At 35.9% G+C, this 20144-nt stretch overlaps 1 protein-coding gene and 1 long non-coding RNA gene across 6 annotated transcripts in view; one reads left to right on the top strand and one right to left on the bottom strand.

The window, feature by feature from the left end:
• LOC137488119 (uncharacterized) overlaps nt 1-19894 on the bottom strand; it is a 91518-nt gene extending 71624 nt beyond the window's left edge. For 3 of the 4 annotated variants that reach the window (XR_015513579.1, XR_015513582.1, XR_015513580.1), the window contains exons 1-2: nt 18560-18675; nt 16659-16769 (exon numbers count right to left, since the gene is read on the bottom strand). This is a non-coding gene — a long non-coding RNA (uncharacterized LOC137488119). Of the gene's footprint in view, nt 1-16658; nt 16770-18559; nt 18676-19359 lie in introns of those variants that run through there. The other variant, XR_015513581.1, reaches the window with a different exon arrangement.
• The window catches only part of smyd2a (SET and MYND domain containing 2a), a 28892-nt gene continuing 28334 nt past the window's right edge, over nt 19587-20144 (top strand). The window contains exon 1 of one of the 2 annotated variants that reach the window (XM_087288986.1): nt 19587-19905. In XM_087288986.1, coding sequence (XP_087145112.1) covers nt 19733-19905 — 173 coding nt within the window. In that variant the 5' untranslated portion in view covers nt 19587-19732. 2 annotated transcript variants of the gene reach the window in all.

Below are 20144 nucleotides of genomic sequence, written 5' to 3'. Positions count from 1 at the left end.
TAAAAGCCTGTATGTGATACATACTGTATCTTATAATACCACACATCGATGAGTAAACTCTATTCTAAATTTGATAGAGTCTCCCAAATACTTGCAACAGTTTTTATAGCATTCTTGAGCCCAAATGTAAAGCATTGCCAAATAGCCTATCTTTCTCATGTAGCGAATGTGGTGTGATTAGCGCCCCTAATGATATTTTCTGGGGGGGGTTTCTGAAGATTAGCATATTGTGATGTTATCGCTGAAAAGAGTGGGAGACCCAGAGGGGCTGTAGTTTTATAACACACACACACGCATACTTCAGTCAACTCCAATAATTCTAGATCAACTGGGAATTTACCTACTGAAGATTGAATGATGGTGAAGTATTAATGTGGGCAAATTTCATTAGGGTCCACAATAGTCAGATTAAATCTACTTGGAGAGTAACTGGATATTCAATATCAATTCAGACAAGGTTGTTGTATTGTAAATCCATTTTGCTAGACATGTTCGTCTTCCCTCCGGAAGCCAAGGCTAATTCATCTAAATTTAAAGACGTCTATGTAGACAAAACTGGACCTATAATGAAACGATGTAATTTGCGAGACACAGACTATGCTGAGATGTCTAGAGATTATCTATGAAACCTCTGGCATCATGGGACTCTGAACCCACGCCTCTGACTTTGCCAATCTCCTTCTGCATTTGAAATGCCACAATCAAATCTATCTGAAATCTTCTTACGAGTAAGCTAAAAAGATTAAAATCTTTTTTAACCTTGCAGGTTATTACTTACCTTACAGAGGAGGGATTATTGCAAACCTGTCTTCTTCCCAGGAACTATTTCTGGGTATGATTATATTCTAATGTAGGCAGGACAGGGTGACCAAACAGAAGAGAGCTGGACTTGGCATGACAAGGTCTCCTATCTTTGATGATACTGTGACCTACAATCATCCCTGTAAGGTTCCTGTTTATCTAGTAGACTAAAGACTAAAACAAGGCATATTTCACTAAACAATGAGAAATCTATCATCCTTTACTCACACTGATGTGGTTCTAAAGCTATATCAATTTATTTTTAAATGCAAAAAAAACACATCTTCTCATTTTTAATGACTAGAGCTGTGAATCTTTAAAATGCTCCAAGTAATCTGGTGCAATTTGATTTTGTTAAAACATGACATGTAAGAGTACTAAGGCATTGACAATTGGCATTGGCACATATACACTCACTGGCCACTTTATTAGGTATACCTGTCCGACTGCTTGTTAATGCAAATTTCTAATCAGCCAATCACATGGCAGCAACTCAATGCATTTAGGCATGTAGACATGGTCACGATGATCTGCTGCAAGTGATGGAAGTGACTTTGAACGTGACATGGTTGTTGGTGCCAGATGGACTGGTCTGAGTATTTCAGAAACTGCTAATCTACTGGGATTTTCACGCATAACTATCTCTAGGGTTTACAGAGAATGGTCCAGAAGAAATATCCGTACAGAGAAAAATTCAATAGAAGATTAGAATAACGTTGCCTGGTCTGATGAGTCTCAATTTCTGCTGTGACATTCGGATGTTAGGGTCAAAATTTGGCGTCAACAACATGAAAGCATGGATCCATCCTGCCTTGTATCAACGGTTCAGGCTGGTGGTGGTGGTGTTATGGTGTGGGGGATAATTTATAGGCAGACTTTGGGCCCATTAGTACCAATTGAGAATTGTGCCAGCACCACAGCCTACCTGAGTATTGTTGCAGACCATGTCCATCCCTTTATGACCACAGTGTACCCATCTTCTGATGGCCACTTCCAGCAGAATAACGCGCCATGTCAGCATGAATCATCTCAGACTGGTTTTTTGAACATGACAATGAGTCCACTGTACTCAAATGGCCTCCACAGTCACCAGATCTCAATCCAATAGAGCAACTTTGGAATGTGATGGAATGGGAGATTCGCATCATGGATGTGCATTCAACAAACCTTTAACAATTTTGTGATGCTATCATGTCAATATGGACAAAAAATCTCTGAGGAATATTCCCAGTACCTTGTTGAATCTATGCCGTGAAGAATTAAGGCAGTTCTGAAGACAAAAGGGGGTCCAACCCGGTACTAGTAAGGTGTACCTAATAAAGTGGCCAATGAGTGTTTATTGCATCTGGCAAGACCAGATTAAATGTCAACATATGTAATAATTTCAAAGTTAATATGGTAGCTTCAAGTTATTAAAGACAATACCTTTAAACTGTCTTCTATTAAATTGAATAAAAACAGAGATATTACCCATTAGACCAAAACTTGCAGAAAGCACATGCATTAAATTTTTGCAGATGGTTTTTATTATTTAAAAAATGTACATCTCGATCTCACACTACTCTCAACACAATCTACTGTGAAATGTGCATTTAAAAGGAACAAAACTTTAAATCTACTAAATCAGGTAACAGTGCCATCATCCGTAGAACTTAATGGATCCGGTGCCACTGCTATGTTAGATTGGACCCCTGTTAGGTTTTGGAATACTTGATATATTGTGTTGAGTTAAATGGCTGACTTTTACATTTTTATGATACCTTTGCATCCTTTGAACCTTGACAAACCCAGCCCTCATTCACTTTCATTAGAAAAGAACGAAGTGCACAGAAAGTGTCCTTTAGTGTTGAGCAGAAGTCAATCATACAGGTTTGAAACATCAATAAATGATGGAACTATTTCCGCTTTTGGTTGAAATATCCCTTTAAAAACCCAACACTGACCAAACCATTACTTTCAAGACTGAAAAAATAGCTCTTCAGCTTCATTATTCTTCCAGTTTAATGGCATCGCCACTCGTGACAGAGCGTAATAGAAGGTAGCCGCCAAAGAAACTACAAACTTAACTCCTTTTCCAGCTCACATGTCACCGCGCTTGACAAAAGGTCTTTGAGGTGGCCGCCATCAACTATCTCCGCTCTTTGTAACCTTTGTTTGTGGGATAAATGTGTGAAGGCTGAGGTGCCATAAGACAAGGGATGACAAGCTGGACAGCTGCAGCCTGCAAACTCTAATCTTTAAGCTGCCTGGCTCTCTCAGTCCAATTGTTGCGGGCATGGCCAAGGAATTTCATTTATCATGAAATAGACACCCCTCCAAGAACTCTCCTCCTCTGTACCTCACTATAAATAACCTCCTTTTTTTCCTGCGGTAGAAAAACGGCACGTAACATATTAGAGACACACCATTCCAGGTAACAAAAAAGTGGGGGGAGGAGGGAACTACCGGCGGGTGTTGAAGGACTAATTGGCCAGAAGAGATTGTAATAATCTTGACTATCTTTTCGACCTGCTTGTTGGCTCGAGAAATGAAGAGCGCTTAGACCAAGAGACGGACACGCCATCTGTCATTGTTTAATCGTATTTTAGAGGATCACCGGAGGTAATAATTGTATAAACAGAGACGATCCCAGTAATACGCTAATGCTTGGGGTGAAGCGGGACTCCTTGGATCAAAGTGCGTTTAGGAGAAAGGATCAGAGCGGGTGAGGGCATTAGACGTAAATGTTATCTTTGAGAAGAGACTCACTAAGGCATCCGAGGCTTGCGTTCCTCAACAACTGTTGCCAAACTAGTTAAGAGACAATGCAGATCAAGCCCAGGTATCCGACAGCTGTTGGCCAACAATAAATGGAAGAGGAGAGGCAGCCATGGAAGAAGTTACAGCATACAGCATTTAGTCAGCCCCCTTCGCAGTTGTCACTTGGGCAATGTCCATCAAAGTCCAATTTAGGATGGCTATTGAGGGAGATGGACAATGCGCTTCTCTTTTTTCCCTCCTTGCTTCTTGGGATGCCAGGAAGATGGTGCTGTGCAAACACACACACCATAAATAAGACAATGACACATTGTTCCCTTGAAGCCATGGAACGTCTGGGCTATGAGAAGGTCAGGGGAAGGAGAGCTCTTGTTGTGGAGGCAAAAGCAACATGGAAAGAACCCAAGAGCATGCCAACTGGCACCGCGGCATAGCACATTCTCAATCACTATCAGCGTGTTGACATGACATGATATGTCCACAAGAATCCGCTAGAGGAAGTCGGAAAGGTGTCACACGTCTCCTTCGTGCAACTTTCGCTCATTTTTAACTTCTCGAGATCTTTGTGAAGCCTGGAAATCCGTTATGATCTCCTGTTTCACATAAGATGTGAATTATTTATGTTCTCCTTTCAGCCTTCTCGAGTAGCTCTTATCAGAATATTGTCTAAAGTGGTTTAATGCTTCCCATGGTGGATGTGCAAGAAACCCATTGAGCGGATTAGGAGACATCTACATATTGTGAAACATATTGTTTTTAAATTTTCTAATCAAATGATCTTCTTATCTCGAGCCCAAGATTGAAGCTCTAATCCAACCTAAGATTAAGCTTAGCTCTAACAAATGGCTTTCAGCTATATCATGCCATTATTATTTTCCATATATTTACTATTTTCCACTAAAATATTAAGCAGCACTACTTGGCTTTAAATGAGAAATGATAATTGATATATATGTGAAGAACTGTGTGATGGCAAAGACCAATAGCTCTTGACAATTCGGCTTTGCTAAAGCAATAGGGTATATAGGTTAAGTTAGGTTAAACTGTATTTGTTCCCGAGAGGAAATTTGTCTTGGGCATAAAAGGTGCTACAACATTGTCTAAACAGACAGTAAAAATAAATAAAACAAAACAATTAAGAACAAACAGTTAGAACATACATTGTTTACAGAATAAGACCATATATAAGTATAAATATATAAAACACAGAACCCAGTCAAGTGCTAGTGTACTACAGGAGCAGTGTTATTGGTAAAGTTCAACAGTTTTATGGAGGTAGGAACAAACGAAAGCTTCAGTCTATTAGTTTTACACATTGGCATTCTCAGTCTTTTTCCTGATGGTAACAGCTGATATTCACAGAAAAAGGGATGTTTAGAATCAGCGCTAATACGTATTGCTCTTTTCATAGCCGCCTATTCGTATAGAGTCTGGATGGGCTCATATATGCCGAAGCATGCTAATAGGACTTTTAATTTGCCAGTAACCTGGGTTAACTGCTTCCGGTGAACTGAATGCCATTGCAAAATTGGCATGTTTAAGCTCTGTTTTTTTTTTTTTTTTAAATCAGCGATCCCCACTGGCTGAGTGATATCTGATATAAAGTGGGTCTCAGATTGTACAAGAAGCACCGCATTAAATTACATGTTACCCCCGCCATGTCTTTATAATATGAGCATTTATTTTACCCCATTATATTCAATGGCGCTTCTGCGTTAGCCTGTCGATTCTGACGGGAACGTGCGAGTAAGCGGCTTTTTGTCTCGTTATACGCTTGAGCAACTAAATGAATGCCAAAGTCTATTTAACTGATTGTATTTTAATGACTTGCAACATCGATGCTGCAAAAGGAATCGTATAAAATGGAAAAAAAAACTAACAATGACAGGTCACCGGGAGTTTATCAGTATGGGAAAAACACTAGCTCGGCATATACCCTATAATGTATGATTTTAACAATTATTTAATCAAATTTTGATAAAAAATTTTATTTTTTATTTTGAAAAGTATTTTATGTTGATTTCTTTATAAAAGAAAAATGAAAAAATTAATATAAAAAGTTTAATATATTTTTCCTTGCTTTTATCACTTAATCATATGCCTCTTAATCATCATTTCATATTAGTCTCATCTTTTTATCATGAAGTGAAATTTAGTTTAAAGTGCAATTTATATATATATATATATATATATATATATATATATATATATATATATATATATATATATATATATATATATATATATATATATATATATAAAATATATATATTTATTTATTCATTTTTTTATATCCTTTTTTATTATATTCCTTCACTGTAAACAAATGCTGGGTTCCACACAATCGATTTGTGATGGAACAACATAAAGGAATTAGGTAGAGTTATTCGTTTTTACTGATTTAAGTGAATTGAATAGAAAACATTAAGTTGTCCCCCAAAAAACTCAAAATTTGTGTTATTTCAGCTTGTTTTAGTAGTTTTTTTAGTTTTTTAAATGTTGGTAAGAGACTTCTTTTATAAACACACAAGCAAGTAATGTATAGACCATTTCAATGTGGTTATCTCATTGGCCCATGAACATTTCCTGCTCGTTATCAAACTAATTCATAACTGTAAAAATAGGCAATTCAATCCAAACTCAAAGCTAAAACAGCTCTCATAACATTATTTATCAATATGTGGCTCTTTGGGGATTCTCTGAAGCTTTAGAAACTAAAAATGCAAAACAGGAAATACGCTGGGACCATTGTTTTTGTTTACATTCTTCAAAAAATGGTCTACAATACATTTATTGTGTATAGCCATACACCCAAACCGTTTCACAATCATGAGGGGTGAGGTCTCTCCACCCCAACGCCAGTGTGCAGCATCCACTTAGATGATGCGACGGCAGCCACAGGAAAACGGCAGCAGTGCGCTTACCACACAACAGCTATAAGTGGATTGGAGAAACAGTGAAACAGCCAATTCAGTGGATGGGGATGATTAGGAGGCCATGATCGGTTAGGGCAGATAGAGGAAATCTGGCCAGGACACCAGGGTTATACCCCTACTCTTTACGAGAAGTGACATGGGATTTTTAATGACCACAGAGAGTCAGGACCTTGGTCTAACGTCTCATCCAAAAGACACAAGAAAAAAATCTTATGAACCCATAGTTTTGAACAATAATTTATATAATATTTATATATTTATTTATTAGTTTGTTTGTTTGTATTTAGTGCAAACAATGATTAGATTTAATACAGTCAAACACAATTTTACACAAATTTGTGTTGAAACAACCCTGCAGATTTTACAGTGTATGTTAAAAGTCATATGTTGTATAATATGCTTTCTCGTATCATTTAAGGATATCTCAAATTACTTTTTAAGACAGAATTTAAAAAAAAACTACTAATATTTTGTTTCTACTCGAACAAACACTAAACAGCCTCCATCTTTCTTACTTATTTACTTACTCCCAGGGTCGTTTATATCAAAGTTGATATTTAGTTGCACCATACTGCAGTTTCGTAACAACTAATTTTTACGAGGTGGGTTGTTAGCCCAAAGCTCAACACCCAACCTGGAGGACCAGGACATACACATACACTATGGACTATTTAGCTTACCCAATTTACTTATACAGCATGTCTTTGGACTGTGGGAGAAACCGGAGCATGTGGAGAAAACCCAGAAATCATGAGCAGAACATGCAAACTCCACACAGAAAGGCCAGCTGAGACCAGCGACCTAAACAGCCTCCGTCTACACTCTAAATATTGCGATTGCTGTGTGTTCAAATGACTTATTTAAGATGAGCTAAAAACAATACAATTCTTGAGGGTTTTTTTGGAAAACGTAATCGTTTTATGTGCAATCTACTTATATTTGCTAAAGCTAGTAAGTAAGCTTAATTTCTTCATGTTGGCCCAACACGAATTGATTGTGTGGAACCCAGTATTTTTTACAGTGTACTGACAAATCAGCTATTTTTGCGACCACTGCACTATTAGCTCCACTCATGTCACAGACCAATACAGAAGCTATTTCATTTTTGATAAGCAGTATAAGGGGTTACACAACCTCCCCTTATGAACATCACCTATCCCAGGAGGACTTGAAAGGATTTCATCATGTAACAGCAATAAACTAAATGCAATCTAACCCAGACTCGATGAAGACATTTGGTAAATGTAATATTTTCTGACGAGGATGCTTCGGTCTTTGTGTTTAATCCCCAAAGAAGCCTCCCGTCCCCCCCTCTCCTCAGACAATCTCATCCTTTTCATTCAATCAAAAGATAAGCACACAAGAACATGGTCAATTCATCAAATCTGTACACTGGGAGCAGTTCAATAATATTAGGTCCTTCTACTCCATGATGGGATGATTTTTTGGAACAAGCCAAACGCTTATACCAAGACAAGTATACAACAAATCATGCTTGAGTCAATTCAAAAGATGTACACAAGTCAAGATGTAATAATCTTAAGCTTGAAAATCATGCATATCCCATAAACAATGGAAAAATACCAAAGCCAAAATACAAAATAGTCTTACTAAACCTATATTAAACATAAAATACATGTTAAATGATTTAAAATAACAAAACAACAACAAAAAAACAATGTCAACTGTATTTATAAATAAGACTCTAAAGAAGCTAAATGTTATAAAAACTAATAATAGAACGAATAAAGTTTTTTTTATTTATGTTGACATGAAATTGAAACAGATTTTGGTAAAAAAATAAAATAAAATAAAACAATAAAAACTTAAAATAAAACAAAACAAAAAAAATCTGAAAACGAGTGTAATAACAATGAAATCACACAAGGAGAAAGGACTGATCTAAAGACATGCATTTAATACTTTAAATAAAAGGCTTTTTTGGTGCTGGCAGCTTAAAGACAGCTCTCATATGGAGAATGAGACCACTGAATTGCTCAGGTGTAATGTTTTCTCAGACTTTAACATGGTGTAATAATCTTGATGGTTTTGTGGGTCTTGTCTTTCAAACCTGATGTTTAATTTGTATTTTATATTGGATTCAAGTCCGATTGGCTGGGCTATTCTACAGCTTGAATTTCTTTCTCTGAAAGCATTTGAGAGTTTACTTTGCTGTGTTTTGGATCACTGTCTTGCTGAAATGTCCACCCTACGTTCATCTTCATCATCCTGGTAATGTAGATGTTGGACTGAGGCAGCTAATTGATAAGCTACAACGAAGGGCAGAGGGTTGCTGAATAACTGAGAGATTTTAGCTGCTGTCTGGGCTTTCACAGCCTTTCTACACCTCCCTTCCTTCATGTGTTCAATACTTTTTCCCTCTGTCATTTCATTTTATTAAACATAACTTCATTTTTAAACTAATTAGATTTGTTTTCTTTGCATATTTGAATTACTTTGGTTGTTACCAACATCCGTAGGAATTTGTTTTCTGAGAAAAATGGCAATGTTTTTAATCTTTATTTTCCCCATATATTTAAGTGGGGCTAATATAAAAAAATACACATTTTTTGTTTGCTGACATGTCTTAATTATTTGTTTCTTGATCACAATATCCTATTACTAAAACATATATTTAGTACAACAAAAACATAACTTAAAAAAATTACTATTTCAGACACATACAACTAATTTGAAGTTAAATTGAAGAGGTATACAAAAAATATAGCAATCTCATCTTAAGAAATTATTTTACAAACTCCATAAATTAAATACATTTTTAAAAAATTATCAACCGACAAAAAAATAGTGGAAAAGATTTATATATGATTATTTTTATATGTATTTACTTAAGTTAAAAGGTAAAAAAGTATGTCCATCGTATTCTCAATAAATTAATTATTTAATTTAAAGAATATATTTAAATCATTAAACAATTTTGACTGCTGATATCACTTAATGATTTGTCTCTTGATAACCATATCATATTATTATCACATATTTTTAAAGTACGACTGGGTATATATTTATAACGAAGTAACTTTTAGACAAGTACAACAAATCAGGTTTGAAAAAATACAGAAGTCAAGACGTTCCAAAAGAAATAAGCAGAAACTTGCTGTGGTAACACTAAGAATATAGTAAACAAAGGCAGAATTACGACATCTTAATCGTTAGGAATTATTTATTTCCAATGTTGATCTTGTTAAACAAGAAATGTCCTCATCCATATGAAACAGGTCATAGGAACATCTGTAAATGGCTATAAAACAGCATCTGCTTAGCACACATAATGGCTCGCATTTAAATGTCCAGATGTCCCATTTTACCCATATTAATAAAGTGATTGTGGTGGAGGAATTAAAGAAAACTGCTCTCATCAGCTCAGTAGAGCAGAAGCACAGCAGGGTCTACATTTGCCTTCAATTTACTTCCTTGTGAATCATCTTCCTCTGATAAAAAAATATGCATGTATGCTAACTTCAATGTTTGAAGTCCTATTTTGTAGATGTAAGATTTCATGGTGGAAAGTATAAAAATATAAAATTAAAAACATAAAAACATAAACAAATATATAAAAATTTAAGACACTTTCATCAAGTATCAAGTTGAGGTCCACTATTCTACTATAATTATGATAAATATATTTGAATAAGAGCAACTTATTTATTGGAAACAATTTATACAATATTTAAGTAATGTTTATTGTAAAATTGCATTTAATACAATGCAATGTTTCTAATTAAAGCAATGGTTTTACTTGATCTTTTATGTCTCACATTATTATCTTTAACTGAAAAAGTGGAGGTAGAGATCCTTTGCATTATGTATAGTTAAACTTTTTCCTTAAAATATAAAATAACTAAATAAAAAGCAAGGTAATACAATTGATAAAGACAATAATTATCCCCATCATCTTTAAGCCATGTTAACATGGTGCTAAAAGCTAAGATGTTTAGTAACAAATAAAATATTATTAGCATTTTAACTGAAAATAAATAATATTAAAATAATTAAAATATTATAATATTTGGTCCCACTTTATATTAAGTGGCCCTAATTACTATGTCCATACATTTAAATTAACCATTTATTACAATGCACTTATTATGTAAATATTTTTTTACATTGTACTAATGTTTAAAAAAGCTATATGCTTGTAATTACAACTGTAATTTATTTTTGTAATTACATTCAGAATTACACTGTTGACTCATCCCTTACAGCCCCATTCACATGGAGTGTCAGCGTCAATGCTTAACATCCACCAGACTGAATTTTGAATCAATCGGCGCCGCTTCAGCAACGTTGCTTGCTGGAGATGTTGGGAATTTCTCAACTTATCAAGCACCAACTGAAGTGTCAGCCAATCAGATCGTTTTATGCAAATACCCCAGCTCAGAGGGTAGCCAATTGTGGACTAATTTCATTGGCCAACGCTGCTATGTTGATCGCGTCAGCCCCAACTTCAGACACGCATTCCGTCAAGCGTTGATGCTCAATTGGGCATAACCCAACCTTAAATCTACCAGTACCCTCAGACCTGTCCAAGTAGGTATCGCAGCAGCCCGGAGGCCTCCAAGTGGGCGGGATTACACCGCAAGAAGTTTGAGTGACTTCCAAGTGGGAGCGACTTGCAACACATGTAGGTTGGGTTTAGGTGGTGTAGGTGGAGTAATAAAACACATCAGGTTACTGTGAGGTTGGGTTTAGGGATAGGGTGTAGACATTAAAAAGCACATCAGGTTACTGTGATGTTGGGTTTAAGGTAGGGGTAGGAGTAGACATTCAAAAAGCACAATATTGGACTCCGTGTCATGTACAAGACATAAAATAAATCAAAACTCCAGGTTTGTACAGCCTACTTGGAGCTCAAGGCCCACCCATTTGGAGCTCTACTAGGAGCTGGCTCCGACCTCTCGACCTGTCCGTAACCTTACCTGTACTTAACCTTACTACAAGAGCCCCAGAAGTGTTGTGCAATACCATATAAACACAGTAAGTACATATTACTAATTTTCTGATGTAAGAACATAGTAATTAAGGCCACTTAATATAAAGTCCTTATTTATGATTCAGTGGTTTATTAAGGATTTCAAATGTAACAAACTGCAATAAATATAATATGGCAAACTGCTATAATATAGTGCAATAATAATATTGCATAAAAAGTGCAAAATGATCATAAAGACTTTGATGCAAGAATGATATGTGATGACTAAAATGTATACTATAGATAGATAGATAGATAGATAGATAGATAGGTAGGTAGGTAGGTAGGTAGGTAGGTAGGTAGGTAGGTAGGTAGGTAGGTAGGTAGGTAGGTAGGTAGGTAGGTAGGTAGGTAGGTAGGTAGGTAGGTAGGTAGGTAGGTAGGTAGGTAGGTAGGTAGGTAGGTAGGTAGGTAGGTAGGTAGGTAGGTAGGTAGGTAGGTAGGTAGGTAGGTAGGTAGGTAGGTAGGTAGGTAGGTAGGTAGGTAGGTAGGTAGGTAGGTAGGTAGGTAGATAGGTAGATAGTTAGATAGATAGATAGATAGATAGATAGATAGATAGATAGATAGATAGATAGATAGATAGATAGATAGATAGATAGATAGATAGATAGATAGATAGATAGATAGATAGATAGATAGATAGATAGACAGATAGATAGATAGATAGAAAGATAGATAGAATACCTAACAAAATTAAAAACTTAGACATTAACACTCTTTAAAAGTTCTCGTTTTAATGTCACAGGTGTAAAGGTGCTAACAGTATGGTGCTAATTTCAGTATGGCGCTAATAAAATGTCAGTCAAAACAGAAGTGCTACCATCGCCAGCTTGAACTGAGGTCAGTTCTGCACCTGTTTTAAGGGAATCAGATGGCTGAATTCAAAGCTGTGCAGTGAAAACAGAGATCAGCGTGGTGATGTGCGGCCACAGGCTTGGCACTCAATCTGAGCAGCCGCTAATAACAGAGCAGCGCCTACAACTGCGGCGAATCTTCTTAAAGCACTTTATGGGCCAACAATCGCTCATTACTCACATCTGCAACAGCTGCTGAGATGTGCTCTAAAGAGACCGTGGAGGAAGAGTGTGTGAAAGTACAGTTTTGCAAGTGTGTTCTAGAACAGCAAGTCCCCTGAAAAAGGCATTGAAAATGAATGATTTCGAATATAAACAGGGCATCTGTAAATCAATTTTAAAGTCGCCTTATATAGGGATTTAGATGCATTACGCACTTTTTATTGTCAGTGTGTGAACAGCTTGTTAAATAACCTAATAATACAAGACAATCAAAGCCTGTAGATTGATTTATGTGTGAAAGAACAATTTTTGACACAAAAAGTAAAAGGATTTGAGTCTCTCTTTCTTTCCATGACATGAAATGAATGCTTATAGTGTTTAGGATAATGCTGAATGCTCAGATATTCTGCAAATAAAAATTATTTGTTTAAAAAGCAATCTTAGCAGTGCAAATTTGAAGAATGCATTAATAAAGTATTTTTAAATAGTTCTCCGATATCTACATAGTAGGTATGTGGCTACGGTAAGTACAGAAAATACCCAGAAAAGGGTTTTATAAACTCATTTAGAACGTCAGGAATTGCTCATAGAATGAAAAGCTTTATTATCTTATTTAGAAGGGTCATGAACACGGCTCATACACACGGCACATGTCTTTAATGCTCAAGCAGCATAAATGTGCTCTGCAATCCACATGTGCAAACCACCATTAACAAACCCATGCTGTAGCTCTGATACAAATTGTATTTTTGGAGAAAAAGTGGTGCAATGTTTGGGTGCTTGTGTTTGCTTGAGGACATTTGTCTTCTGTTATTTTTGAAATGTGTATAATTGATGCAACGTGTGAAGCTGATTGTTTGGTAGGGCAGTGCGATTAATCAAAATCGAATCGCAATCACAATTTGAAATGTCGCGATTTGTTATTCGCAAGAGACTGTGATATGAAATATATATGTATTATTTAATTTCCCCTGCCCACAGCAAATGCGTGACTGCCTTCTGTGTGTGACAGTCTACAATTCTGCCAAATCAGAATTGTGCAACCGAACTATGCCGAACGCCCACAATAATTATAAAAAAGAAAACAAACAGGTAAGCGCAGACAAGTGGGACAAAGCAGCGTCTGCTGCTTCAGAAGCATTATTAGTCTAATTAATATCAAAGAAAAGCAGCATTGGTAATATCAAAATATTTTGGTTTCAAAGTCACAGACACCAAACAAAAACAGGTAATTTTTAAGTGCTGTCGCAGAATTGTTGCCATGGCTTGCAGATTATGGAGCTGAAGCTTGACTACAAAATTTAAGTGCAAATCAAATCGCAATATCTGTCAAAAAATTAATGAATTAATTAATTAACTAATTAATAAATAAATAAATATAATAGTAAAAAATAAATAATTAAAAAAATATTGCAAATAGCTATTTATAGCACAGCCCTACTGGTTGGTTCTTGTCACATGACACAAGGTGCGCTTGCAGTGTTCTGAAAATTTGTGATGTTTTCAACTCGCTGCACTAAATGTGCGCCTAGAAAAACCACGACTGTGTCACTGTCTATTTGTGTGTATACGCTGAATGTCTCCATTTGAAATAACAATTCAATTAATCATAAGTGTATATGTGTCTATTGCCACATTACAAATGTACATGTGTCTATTGCCACATTACAAATGCACATGTGTCTATTGCCACATTACAAACATACACTGAAAATACCACAATATAAACCTTAATCAAAAAAACATACAGTTAAACAGTCCTTATGCCTCTTCAGGCTGGCGCTGAATGAACTTTTATTCCATCTTTCTCTTGTTTTGCATTCTGATAAGCTGTAAACAGGTAAGATGTTGTTGCATTGACTAAACCCAGAAATAATTCTTGGCCATATTCAAAATAAGAGTCCCACATACATAAGAAATATAAGTTGTAAAAGCTGTGGTAAACTTAGAAAATAAGGGACAAAAATATATAATGATTGTTGTATTTCACTAGAAAATGTTATGCCCAATCAAGCACTGCTGAGCACGTGGATATTAATGATCCTGTGAGTAACGTCAGAGTCTGTGTGTTGTTCGGATTGGCCTGATTCTGACCGGGATCTTACACACATGGGATTCACGAGAACAAAAAAAAAAAACAATGGTGCTTGCGGTTTAGGAATATTTCCATGTACTGAATTTCTATTATTCAGCTATGCCTGGGTATGACCAGTTTTTCATATGGCACTTTTAATTATCTTATCAGTTGAGATGATGTAGGTGAATTGTAAAGCTTGTCTAAACATACCCATATTGATGCTTGTTAAACTGCTGTCATTTTTGTTTTGTGTTTATGGTGTCATTGAGGTACAACAATGTCTATGCTATCTATAAAAAACTAGCATCTGGTTGTTTATCTGGTTGTGTAATAGTATAGCAAAATATGCATGTATTTTAGAAGCATTTGTTTACATTAAGCCACAATTCCTATGTTGGTTCAACGCCAAATTTAAGATTTATATATATATTTTTTTTTTTCTTCTTTAAAAAAATGTAGACTTAAACTTGATAAAAATTGAATTTAAGATTCTAAGGAACCTTCAAAGGAGTACCTAAATGAGAGCAACAAATCTAAGAAGGTTAAAAAATGCAGACAACAAAAGGAAAAAAACATATATTTTCAATTGAGGGTCCCAACTAAATGAGCTCAGAGTGCAGCGTTAAGCTGAACATGTTTGTTATGGGGAGATTTAAGGGTTCAGACTGCTCTCTGTCATCTGCACAGATTGAAGCATTTTATCATATCTGGGTCTCCTTGAGAACTAAATCTACTTATGTAATTTTTTTTCATTCCTTATCATTTTCTTTAATTCAAAATGACAATCCGGACTATCTAATCCATCTTCCTTTTATTACAAAAAAATATTATTATTATTATTCCCATAGGCTCTGCCCTTGCTAATATCAAAACTGATTTAGTATTTGGGACATGATGATCAGCGGGGGGATGCCAAACGGGGGGTGGGGGGGTTATGTCCCAAGAAACATTTGGTTACATATTAATCAAGAAAAGAATGAAAATGATAGCATTATTTACAAATGGATAGGTGTATTCTTCTGTGCCTTGATGGTATTATAAAAGGTTGTGTCTTTAGATTAGATCTGCTAAGAAAAAAATCATTTTGATGGGCTGCAGGGTTGGATAAATCCTTTAGGTGCATGTTTGTTTCAGATCCTTGTATTTATCTCAAAGGTGATTTTGTGAAATATTAATACAGAGACGGATGAGGCAGAGAGGGAATTTCGTGAGTCGTTTCTTAATCTTTGATCCTTCCCAAAGAGCTTGGGATAACTTGTAAATCTTTTTACAAATGAATCCGTCGCATGAGATTCCCCAGTCAAATTTAGAAGTGAAGTGCAACACAGAAATATAATATTTGAAAACAAAAGTGTGGTGTTAAATTGTCTTTATAGAAATAATAATAATAAAATACTTTTACAGTGTGTATAAATTGTTAGTATTTCTTATAATATAATAACATAAAATCACAAGCACTGAGCACATTCTGTGAGGCTGTCAAATCCAAACTGTATAAACATATATATAAATATTGATTTACAAGCCCAAATCTACTGCTTTTATCACAAAAAGATGAACAATTGAGATGAATAATTCAACTCTTCTAGCTCACTGATGATAACTTAACACAAAGAGCTGTTCTGTAACTTTGCCAATCGGACTAATTGATGCTTTGCATGTGAATACTGGCCTTACATTACCACCCTTTAATGTAGGAACATCTCGTACCATTCTGAAATGAAAAGCTCAAACATCTTTGTTTTTAGGGTTTCTTTTTGTACAAATGCCTAATTGATTGGTTTTGTTTCTCATTCACGTTTTGACCATTTGGCTCTTTTTCCTCATAATTATTAGAATAATTTCTCCATGTGCAATTCCTTGCCAAAAATATATTCAGATCGATACTAGAAAACAACATCTGTGTTCACAAAAAACAAGTCATTTGCCATAAAAGACTAATCATTTCAGGATAATTTCATTTTCGTAATTTTATAATTCTTACGTTTAATATCCGGACCAGGACATGGAAAAAACAACAATCCCAGTGGGACAGAATGAATAAATACCCTGTCTCGTTGAGTAAAACTCGCTCTTACCAGCAGATGGAGGTACTGGAACTGGAGTTTGCTTCAACATGTGCATTATATGGTCGGCAGATGGAGACAGACATCAGAGCCAGCAGATGTAGTATGAAACTGCTTCTTTCTCTGTCTCGAAAGAAAGAAAGAAAGAAAGAAAGAAAGAAAGAAAGAAAGAAAGAAAGAAAGAAAGAAAGAAAGAAAGAAAGAAAGAAAGAAAGAAAGAAAGAAAGAAAGGCATTTTAATACATGAGACATTGTAACTGTTACGATGCATTAAAATTGCTTATAATAAACATAACTTTATATCTTTGAATTAAAACCACACTGTTGAAAATTGATTTCCATCCATTGTATATTATTAAGCATAACTAACGACAGTGGAATAAATGCATGTTGGAATTTGTAACACATGGCTACTCAAAAAGCCCAACCAAAACACAGAAAATATATGAAAGGAAAATTAAATATTATATTTTAATTTTATTTATTTATATTTTTCACATTTTCATTGGCTTTAATTTATAGTATACATGTATTATGCAAGGGCAACATTGTGGCTCATTGGTTAGCACCGTCACCTCACAGCAAGAAAGAAGGTCGCTGTTTTGAGTCCCGGTTGGGACAGTTGTCATTTCTGTGTGGTTTGCATGTTCTCCTCTTGTTCCTGTGTTTTTCCTCCGGGTACTCCTGTCCAGGCACCCAAAGTCAAAAGACATGCGGTATAGATGAATTGAATAAACTAAATCAGCCGTAGTGTGTATGTGTGAATGAGTGTGTATGGGTGTTTCCCAGTACTGGATTGCAGATGGGAATTCGCTAAGTAAAACATATGCTGGATAATTTGGCCCTGATTAATAAAGGGACTAACCAAAGGAATATGAATGAATAAATGAATGAATGAATGAATGAATGAATGAATGAATGAATGAATGAATGAATGCATGCATGTATTGTGTATACATAAGTGAAATCTCTCATGACTGTAGATGTCTTTTAATCTAGTGTGAATTCAATATTATCACTGACACTACATCATGCTGTAAAATAAAATGTAATATTAATTCATTCATTTTCTTTTCGGCTTAGTCTCTTTATTAATCTGGGGTCACCACAGCAGAATAAACCGCCAACTTATGCAGCATTTGTTTAACGCAGCGGGTGCCCTTCCAGCTGCAACCCATCACTGGGAACACCCATGCACTCTCATTCACACAAATACACTATGGACAATTTTAGCTTACCCAATTGTACCGCATGTCTTTGGACTTGTGGAGGAAACAGGAGCACCTATAGCGTTACCCACTATGCCACTGTGCTGCCAATATAAGGCGGGATATATATATATATATATATATATATATATATATATATATATATATATATATATATATATGTGTGTGTGTGTGTGTGTGTGTGTGTGTGTGTGTGTGTGTGTGTGTGTGTGTAATTTGGATGACATTTTGGACCCACAACATGACAAGAGCGTTGTTTGCTGTCATACGTATCATATACGAACACATATTATTACAATGGCCATTTGTCTTCAATATAACAGTTAATATTTATAGTAATATGAGATATATCAGGAACTGGCCGGAAGTGGTCTTTTTCAAAATTCTTTCAATAGGGCTACTGGAACTTCTAACATAGCCTACTTTCGTCCGTTTTGGTCTACTGTAAAAGGCCCAAGAAAGTGCGTGATTTTGGACATAACCAGCGTGATATGCCACGATATACCCCAGGCCCAGCCCTTATAAAATTCAACTCAAAAATGTAAAAACAAATCAACACTGACAGACTGAATCCAACAATAACGTTAAGCTTAGATTCGGATGGTTTCATAGACTGTAAAATAGATGGTTTACGTTCAGTTCACGTACAGTTCTAAAATAAAAGATAAGTTAGGCCTACTTCACCTGGTCGAATTTGCAGCACGGATGCATTTTTCACAAAGCAAGATCCAGTTTTAATAGTTGCTGTATTTTGCAACGGAAGGGGAATATGTTAAAAACGTATATTGACCCCATCTAGCGTCGAATCATAGCCTAACGTAATTTTAAAATTTAATTTACCAAAATGCAAGTTCGAAGGTCAAGTGTGACGTAGAGGATTCGCTAAAATCACTTGACCACCAATTTGATACAAGCTCTGAACCAGCTCTGTAAATATTTGAAAGCATCATAATGCAGACAGAAAGCATTCAATAACTTGTTAAAGAAAAAAAAAATGTTAGGAAAGATTAAAGGGTAAACTATTATTATTAGTAGTAGTAGTAGTAGTAGTAGCTAGTAGTAGTAGTAGTAGTGGTATTAATATTAGTATCATTATTGAGAAAATCAGTAAATAATTTTATCAATAATTTTATTTTAATGAATTATAAAACATATGGTAACACCTTAAATTAAGGTGTAAATAGTTTGTTATAGTTCACCAAAAAAAGAAAAATTTACTGGTTACATACCCTTATTCTACTTCTGTTATAGGCTACACAAATTAAAACACACACACACAACTTTAGATTTTAGCAATGCATTAGTAAATGTTGAAAAATTCATAATTGTGTTAAAAAATGTTTCCTTGTGACCAAAAATGTTTGACTTCAGTATTTCTAAAATATAAAATTATAACAAAATATAATCAGAATAATTATTAAACAGAAAATATCACAAATGTTTTTTTTTTCTAAGCAAACAAGCAGGGGAGGAGGACAGGTTACCGGACGCAGTTAGGAGGATGTAAGTGGATCTCTGCCACGATGATTTGTCCATTATGCCTTGTTTTCGCCTGATGAGCACACGATGGCGCCATACGGCCAAATACCGAGGTCGGCCCGGTCGGTCGTTGGTGGCCGCTGTTGTTGCTGTAGCCGAACGGGCTTTAGGACCGCGGGGCGTGTATGTATGTGTGTGATTGCCGTGAGCCTCCGGTCTGCTGGTGCAGCTCGTTGTTCGGAGTCTTTTCGCCGAGCATGTGGTGTGTCAGTGGCGTCACTACACTTGCCGCAGTCACTAACAAAACCGACTGAGACCGAGACAGCGCTTTCTGACGAGGGCAAGGAAGTGTGACACGCGAGCAGCAGGTCAATAGCGATGAAAAAAGAGGGAATCGAGGGTACTGAGAGGTTTCTGAGCCCCGGTAAAGGCCGGGGACTCAAAGCCATCAAGCATTTTAAAGTTGGTGATCTAGTGTTCGCCTGTCCGGCTTATGCATACGTGCTGACTGTGAACGAGAGAGGCGGACGCTGCGAATGCTGCTTTACCAGGTCAGCGCTCCTTATAAGTCCACGACTCACACTTTACGGGTTTGTGCACGAGACTAGATTCTCCTCTCCTGTCAGGTTGTTTACAGGTGTTTCATTTAAGAATGCATGCGCGCATTAATTAGATGTCACAATATGTGTATGTTCACTTTTACATTGGTTAATAATTATGTTTTGGTTACGATAAGCAGGTCATTTGCATTCATAAGGGGCTGATCTATCTTAAAGATGGCTGGCACATG

This window comes from Danio rerio, chromosome 17 (genome assembly GCF_052040795.2).
Source record: "Danio rerio strain M-AB ecotype USA chromosome 17, GRCz13ab, whole genome shotgun sequence".
Taxonomy (NCBI): domain Eukaryota; kingdom Metazoa; phylum Chordata; class Actinopteri; order Cypriniformes; family Danionidae; genus Danio; species Danio rerio.
This window is presented reverse-complemented; position numbering and strand designations above follow the sequence as displayed.